The sequence below is a fragment of the Cryptomeria japonica genome, unplaced genomic scaffold (assembly GCF_030272615.1).
Source record: "Cryptomeria japonica unplaced genomic scaffold, Sugi_1.0 HiC_scaffold_298, whole genome shotgun sequence".
NCBI classification, from domain to species: Eukaryota; Viridiplantae; Streptophyta; class Pinopsida; order Cupressales; family Cupressaceae; genus Cryptomeria; species Cryptomeria japonica.
Window position 1 is genome coordinate 125,827 of NW_026729120.1, and position 8,756 is coordinate 134,582.

Here is an 8,756-nt window from a genome sequence, read left to right on the forward strand (position 1 = left end):
GATGAGTTGACCCATAAATGATGAGCAACAAAAGACTCATATCGAACATTGACCCATATCGCAATCAGGACCCATATCAACTTTGACTCATATCTCAATCATGACTCTTATCGAAATAGGACTCATATCAACTAACCTCATATTGATAAAATGACCCATATCGACCTTGAGCCATAACGACCTTGAACCATATTGACTTGACGGACTTGATTCACACCAACAATTTGAACCTTATCAACATGACTCATATTGATGACTGACTCATACTGGCCCATGACACAAAAATCATCCAAACACCATCCCATCGACATAATCGACTCAACTAACACATTGACGGGGTGTAAAACTTCATAACGAACCTAAAAATCCAAATTAAACCTATCAAAATTTTCTTTAAATTAAAAAATTTCTCCCTGTCTCATATGCGCTAAAATAGTAGTTAAATGCGCAATTTCATATGCGCGAACAGAATCATCATATGCGCTATAAAACCATTCATAATGCACTACACTATTTCACAGATACGCTAAAATCAACATCATATGCACTATTGTGCAAATCAAATGCGCTATCTAAAAAAACCTATGCGCAATGACAATACTCATATTTGCAAAAAGAAATATTGCATGTGCTAAAAGAAAAATTATATGTGCAAAAAGAAGTGAAAAAATAAAAAACACGAAAAAACCCTAACCTAGAGCAAAAAATTTAAAAACTTGCAAAAACGCCTAAAATCTAAGCTAAAAACTCACAAAGCGGGTTAGATAATCAACTCATTGGTGGTCTATACTCTGTTGGCCTCTCAAATTGGCGAACTTGCTAAAAATGGTGATGGTGGTAGGGGGTGCCATCTCCTCTCTCTCCTCCAAGCTCCAATACTCCAAAGACAAGTGTGCAATTGAGGTGGAAATGGGCCCTAAGAGGCTTATATAGTCCATGTTGACGCAGGCGGCTGTGATACCTCGGTGGACATGTGGGGCATGTACATGGTATCCCCACATAGTCTTCACCCCATTTTTCAATATCATTTTTAAAAAATCTATCGGGTGATAAATTTTAAAAATCCAAAAAAATCAAAACAATTTTTAAATCCAAAAAATTCAACAATCGCACAAAATTCCAAACATTGTCGTACTTCGTGTCGTCCCCTTGAAACAACACAATTTTTTTCAATTTATCGCCCAATGGGGCAATATCATATCATCATATCAACATTTCCATATCGGCTTCATCATCAGTCTCATATTGATATCGGTTTCATATCAGCATATCCTATCAAAATCATTTTTCATATCTAGGGCATCATATCAACAATTTTGGGCAAAAACATCATATCGAAAAATTTTGATGACAAAATTGAGCGTTTTTCTTTGAATCAACATGTGGCCATACGTCGACTCAAAGAGGGGAAAAATGTAGACACCTAAAAGTTGTGCAACAAATTAAGTGAATTTTATTCATTTAATTATCTCTAATTCTTCCAATTAATTAAACCAAGATTTAATTGATAATCCTATTCTTCTATTTTGACCATTAATCAAATTAAAGATTTGATTAATATTTCCCTTCTTCTATCCTAGCCATTTAATTAAATTTACATTTAATTTAAATTCCCCTTTCCCATTTTAATTAAATCTACATTTAATTAAAATCCTCTTTGTATTTATATAAATCCAGATTTATTTATAAATCCCTCCACTTGCAAAATTAAATTTCACATTTAAATAAATAAATATTTATTTAAATCTATCAAATGCAAGTTGCATCCAAAATTGAAATAAATTAATTTTATTTTAATTAAATCCTATTATCCTCCATCCACTTGCAAAATCCTACATCTTCCACTTGCATCTCCTTAATCATTCTTCTAGAAGCCTTCTAATCCTATCTTAATCATCTCTAGTCTCCTAATCATGTCCTTTCCTAAATTTGAGGAGGTCACTTCTCAAATTTGGAAGAAAGTCTTCTAAATGTATTAAAGGCTTCATTTCTTCAACAAGTTAACTCATTGAGTTCCCCCAAATTTGGAAGGACTCTTACAAATTTGTCCCCAAAGTCTTCCAAATGATTAATGGTTAACTCAACCCTCCCCTCATGGTTAGAGACTTTCTCTCTAACTTAACCCTCATCTAACCCAAGGGTCTCATCAAGCACTCATGGCTTTAACCTTGGTTATCCTATTAACCCTTGCACAAGAGTTTACCCTCTGGGTAAAAACTTTATCCAATGGATGACCCTAACCAACCACAACCTTACCTCCTAAGGTAACCTTCATGTCTCCTCAGGCATTTAATGTCTCTTGCATCTCCTCTCAAGCCATCTCAAGGAGACATTTGTCAACTTGGGATTGGATTGAATCCCTCACATGAATTGATAACTTTCAATCCTATCCCTTGTTGAGATTATTCAATCTCAACCATCCCTTGCCCTATTTTCCTTATAAATAGAGCTCTCATTCTTCATTCTCCATATCAAGTTTTAATGCATCTACATTATCGTCTCATAACATTAAGAATCTTGCCTCTCTTTAATAGAATAGCATTTTAGATCATTTTGATAGCATTATAATCTTAGATATGTCATGTTAATCTCATATCATGTTAGCTTCATCTTAGTATCATTTTCATGCTAGTTTAGCTTTGTATCAATCTCCTCATTTTACACCATATCACTATCTAGTTTCATATCTCAATCATTCATTGGGATCATAGTTGCATCCATTTTGATATTAAAATCCTCTAAATCTCGTTCTCTAGGTTGTCATCCAAGAGATCAAGTGCTCTTCCAAGTGAGGGCCACCTTGAATCTTGAGGATCTTTAGAGATAAAGGAGCATGGAACGATTTTAAAGAGTTTTGATTCATTAACTTGCTTTGTTTGGATTTCTATCTCTAATGCAATGTTTCATGTGTGTGTTTGAACTATTCTTCTCTCTTGCAGGTTGATCCCACATTTCCAGCATACACCTTGTATTATTCATATTTCCAACCCAACAAAAATTGATAAATTCCAATGTACCAATTATTTTTCTCAAAATATATTTTTTGGCAATAAATAAAATACTTTGAAGTGTCATTAAGATTTAAAAACAAAAAATAGTTTTAAACTCTAAATGATATCAAGCTAGAAGATATTATGAAAAAAAAATAAAATTTTAAACTCTAAGTGATATTGAGCAAGAATATTATGACACCTTTCAAAATCACATGAAAAATACTAATTATAATTATGAATGATTTATTTTGATATGATGAAGATGATTACTCTTTTATATATTGAATTAAACAAAATGTGATTACAAGAAAAGAAAATAGCAATTCAAGAAATGAAAAAAAAAAAATTACAATACCAAACAGCTGAAACCACCACACAAAGATTCTTACATCTAAGTTATATAATAATTACTTCTATATCCAGAGGATGGATTCTTACATCAGAAATATATAATATTCGTTTCCATATAATAAAGATGCTCCTTGCATCATCTCATAATCGTCCAAATCCTCTTCGTTTCTCTATACCATGGATGAAGATATTTCTAGATTGATGGGTAGATTAGGAGTCTTCGTGGACTCTATACCACGGATGAATATTCTTCGGAGGAAGATGACAATGGTACTTCACGCGGTGGGGAGGAGTTGAAAGGTAATGGAGGATTGCTTACATCATCACCGTTTCCTTCCAGCATTTGTACCACCCTGCTCATTGATGGTCGGTCATTGGAATTGTATTGAATACACCAAAGTCCTACTTTCGTCATTCTCCTCACCTTCTCTTCATCTTCCACTTCCATGTCGCATCGACCTTTTTCTCTCAACCTCTTTTCCAACTCCCCACTTTCTATCAATTTGAACGCCCATTCCGGAAAATAAAGTTGACTCGAATGGCTCACCTGCAACTCAATGTTCTTCCTCCTTCCCGCTATCTCCATTAATAGCATTCCAAAACTGTAAACATCTGATTTGTCTGTTACACCTCCCAAATTTATATTCCACACCTCTGGCGCAACATATCCTGGCGTCCCTCTGGTTGCCGTAATTGATACGTGGTCGTCTCCCTTCCCATACAGTTTAGCGAGACCAAAATCAGCTACTTTGGGCGTGAAATCTGCATCCAGTAAAATATTGTGAGGCTTAATGTCAAAATGAATGATGCGCCTGTTACAATCTTGGTGCAAATACGCAATTCCGCGCGCAGCGCCCAAAGCAATTGAATACAATTGCTCCCAACTGAGCTTCTGTTCTTGTTCTTTTCCTTGAAATAGAAACTTCTCTAGGGATCCATTGGCCATGTACTCATATACAAGTGGGCTTCTGAAACCTTCAAAACAATAACCCACGAGGCGAACCAAGTGAACGTGATGAATGGTTCCCAGAGTTGCAACCTCATTCATGAACTGGCTCTCACTCTGTCTCGACTGATCCAAAAGTTTTACAGCCACAAAAAAACCGCTCGGGAGCTTTCCTTTATAAACCATGCCGAATCCTCCTTCCCCAAGTTTATCTGAAAAGTCGTTAGTGATCTTCTTTAGCTGAGAGAATGAATATCTGGTCGGCATTTCATGAATATAACTTTGGAGAAAATTCTCCACTTTCCCAATAGACCCTGAATTCATCGGTTCGCTTGCAACACAACTTTGGATCCATCTAAAGTAGGATGACCTCTTTCGATAAACAACAATAAGAAATAGTGCTACTATCACTATGAAAGCACTTGCCCCAATGGCTATTCCTGGAATTCATGTGTAGTATCATAGATTAGTGACTCCACCATACAAGAAAATTAGAAGAATGTTTAAAACTCACACAAAAAGGTTCCTTAGTATTTACCTGTTATATCTCTGCCTTTTTTAGTTCTGACTGTTATAGCTCGATAAATTGATCTCTCGACTGTTTAAATTTGGTAAATGCTAATCAGATGCGAATATAATTTTTTTTGAACTAAACTGAGATAATCCAATTTCGTATTTTATATTTTCGAATTGCAAGGCAATTAAACTTAATGGGTGCTTAGAAGAAAATATAGAGAGATCTGAACCAAATTATACCTGATGAACATGTGGTTTGATGGGGTGCATCCTCGCAAAAGCAAAGGAACTGGTTTAAATCGGAAATATTAAACCCACACAGACCACCGCTTGAAACGCAACTCTTACATTTCTGGTCTTGTTCCTCTGCAATATTCCAATGGGTTGATGCCTCTTCAACAGTTACCGATTTAAAATAACATCCTGGAACCTCAAGGCCAGGTAGTAGAGCTACACATTGCAAACCACACACAAGAACTTGTAGACTGATGTTATGTCGTTGGATTTGATCGAAGAGACCCCCGTCTTGGATTGCATCTTCGTTGAGATTATATGAAAATGAACAATTTTGGAAACTCGTGTCCTCAGTAATTGTTGAAGTCTGATTATCTGGAAAAAAGTTTAAGATTGTGTACCTCTGGTTTCCAATTTCGATTACCAAATGTCCCTTATCTTCACAGTCGACTTGTAAGTCTGGCAGACCACATCCACTTTCCCTTAAACCAAAAGGATATGGGATTTTTATACCGCCACATGTTTGATTGCTTTCGCAGTTTGTATAACTGACGTCTGCGCATAGCGAACAAGGGAGTAAAAGGGTATAGAGAATGAAGGCATAAAGGAGATTAAAACGAGACATTGGCTGATGGAGGGGCGATTTTATTGAAGTAAAAAGGGACAGTATTGCAGCTACGGGCATTCCTCGTTTATCAGAGAAGGCGAATCCTGAGGCATCTCATTAGAATGAGATCATGGTAGCATTTGAATGATTCGATTATCTGGTAAAGAAAAGTTACCACTTAAGTGGTCAATACGTTCCGTGACAACATTTCAAACCCCCAAAGTCAGATGATTAAGACATCCACCTAACCAAGAGCGCATACACCCTTGTAATCTGTTTCCTTTTGGTGTTGAAGGGCGCACTTATATGTTAAAGAACTGCGTTTATCAGTTTGAGCTGTAGACTAAATGAAAAGGCATAAGGACAAACTTCAATATAGCACATGATATCAAGCTTAATTTGGTTGGCCGGGTCTATGATATGTGGTGCTTTGTCATTCAGGTTCTTTCTTACTTTTTTTCAAACCCTAGATTCATTATTCTAATTTCAAGTCACTACAGAAACACATTCTGTTAAAAATTTACACAAATTTACATTATCTCAGTTTTTGAGATTTGATTTGTTCTAATATCACTTGATTTATAGTATACCTAATTTAATTAATTGAATAATTGATTAATAATAAAAGATAAAAAATATAGTGATGTTATCTATAATTTCTAAGAAAATGTTAGTAGAATTTATTAGAAAGGAATTTGAGTTATATAAAAATAGACAAGATTTATATTCATGAAAATTATAACATATTCTTAATATGACACACTCATTACAACTAAACAAGCTAAACTAAATATTCAGATAAGATAACACCCAATCAAGAAAAACAAAAAAACCATACCAACATCTAATTAAGTACAAAATAAATAAATAATTACAAATGTCTCCATCCTCACATGATCATCTTATTTTTCCCATTCTTTTTTACTCCAGAAACATTGTAGATACACATAATTAACCAACTACATGCAACTAAATTACAAAAAGATAACTAGAACTTGCAAGGTAAATCTTACACATAAGGTGGACTGATGTAGTATGACCTCTCTTTGAGATATTTAAAAACTTGAGATACAAGATATTGAAGAGAATCTTGAAAGTGTCTTTTATATTAAAATTAAACTTGATTGACTTCAATTTCTTCAACCCCTCTACATCATGCTTGTTCATATTATTTTTAGATATAAGTTCAAACCAGACATTATATGACATATTATATGACATTTATTATTGTATGATGAATTTGATAGTAACACAAACTATTTAATGAATCTATTATTGATTATTATTTTCATCACAACACTTGATTCATTCAAATTTTTTATCTTAATAATGTAATATTTAATAATTTTATTCATGTTTGTTTTACTAAATAAAACAATTAAAATGCCTAATACAAGAAAAATATTCATGAAAATATCAAATATTAAATTGCCTATCACAAAGAAAAGTATTCATGAGAACATCAAATATTAAATTAACTAATTCATTTTGATCTATTCTTTATCTCATAATATATTAGTCCTTTAAAAAATTGTTAAAAGACCAGTTCTTCATACACAACTCAACTACTTTACAAAAAAAAAATCCTTACTACTTAAAAGATGAAGGTGAAATAAATAGAAAATATTCTTCATTTTGATCTATTCTTTATCTCATAATATATTAGTCCTTTAAAAAATTGTTAAAAGACCAGTTCTTCATACACAACTCAACTACTTTACAAAAAAAAATCCTTACTACTTAAAAGATGAAGGTGAAATAAATAGAAAATATTCTTCATTATTTTTTAAGTATTCCTCAATATTAACTATATTTTTAGTGCTAACTATGATCCACAACCTTGTTGCATGGGGAACAACCCTTATCTACCACCTTATTAGCCCACTTGCCTCCCAATAGAATGACAAATCCTCCTTTTCTTTTATCATTATTGATAGATAATAGGGGAGCATCTTTCCAGCCATATGAAAGGTTCACATCCAATATGATTTTGGTAGCTTTTAACTTCCTGGAGAAGCATGAAGTCAATATGCTTGTGCTAGTTCAAAAACCTTCAGACTTGTCTGGAGATTTTAATCCCCTAACATTCCAAGATATACATTTCAAGTCCATGAGATACATTTATTGAATGATGTCCATAACAACCTTGAAGCTGTTAAAGCATTTAGGGACAATTGTATTGAATACACCACACTCCTACTTTTGCCAATCTTCTTACCTTATCTGAGTCATCTCCCACTTCAATATCATCTTTACCTATTTCTCTCAACCTCTTTTCCAATTCCCCACTCTCCATCAATTTGAACGCCCAAGCTAGTAGTAAAGATTGACCCACTAAAATATCTACTTAGAAAAGCCACTCTCACAGGGAGGTTAGTTAAATGGGTCATGATCCTAAGTGAGTTCGACATTCAATACACAGAAGGATGGGCCATCAAAGTACAAGCAATTACAGATCAATTGGAAGAAGCACCTTTACTAGACAAAAACCCACTACAAGTGGAATTTCCAGATATAGATGTGCTCACCATCACACCCAAGAAATGGACCCTATACTTTGATTGATCCTATACCCAACATAGATCAGGTGTCGACATCTTGTTCGTCAGTTTGGAGGGACACACAATTTCAAGATCCTACAGATTGATGTTCTCTTGAACCAATAACATTGCCGAGTATGAAGCCCTGGTCACTAGCATCCAAATAGTTGTGGAATGGAGAATCACATAATTGAAATTTTATGGAGACTCTCAATTAATCATCAATCAGGTCAACGATGATTATCAAACAAAGGATGACAAGTTGATGCCCTACAAGAGAATAATGGACAATTTTAAGAAGTATTTTGTGGACATCACCTTTGAACAGATTCCAAGGTCAGACAATAGAGCTACTAATGCAATGGCCACTATCACCTCGCTCTTATAAATCCTAGATAAACAAAGTCATTAAATGAATTTCTAGTGGAGCAATTATTCTCCCCAGCTTATAACAATTCAGAATCCCAAGTTATCTGTGCCCTAATTGGTTTTGATTCTCCTCTATGCGAGAAAATATACACCTATCTCAAATACAATACCCTCCTACCTGACCTATCTCACAACCAAAA

At 34.2% G+C, this 8,756-nt stretch overlaps 1 protein-coding gene across 1 annotated transcript; it reads right to left on the reverse strand.

Annotated features, from left to right (window-relative positions):
• Positions 1–3,431: 3,431 nt before the first annotated feature.
• On the reverse strand, positions 3,432–4,950 carry LOC131870176 (rust resistance kinase Lr10-like). The gene has a single exon (XM_059215829.1). The coding sequence runs from the start codon at positions 4,612–4,614 to the stop codon at positions 3,574–3,576; it is 1,041 nt and encodes a 346-aa protein (XP_059071812.1). The 5' UTR covers positions 4,615–4,950; the 3' UTR covers positions 3,432–3,573.
• Between the last annotated feature and the right edge of the window lie 3,806 nt (positions 4,951–8,756).

Bases quoted from the DNA above. Each gene is read 5' to 3' on its own strand.
- LOC131870176 (XM_059215829.1), bottom strand. From the start codon at position 4,614: ATGAATTCAGGGTCTATTGGGAAAGTGGAGAATTTTCTCCAAAGTTAT.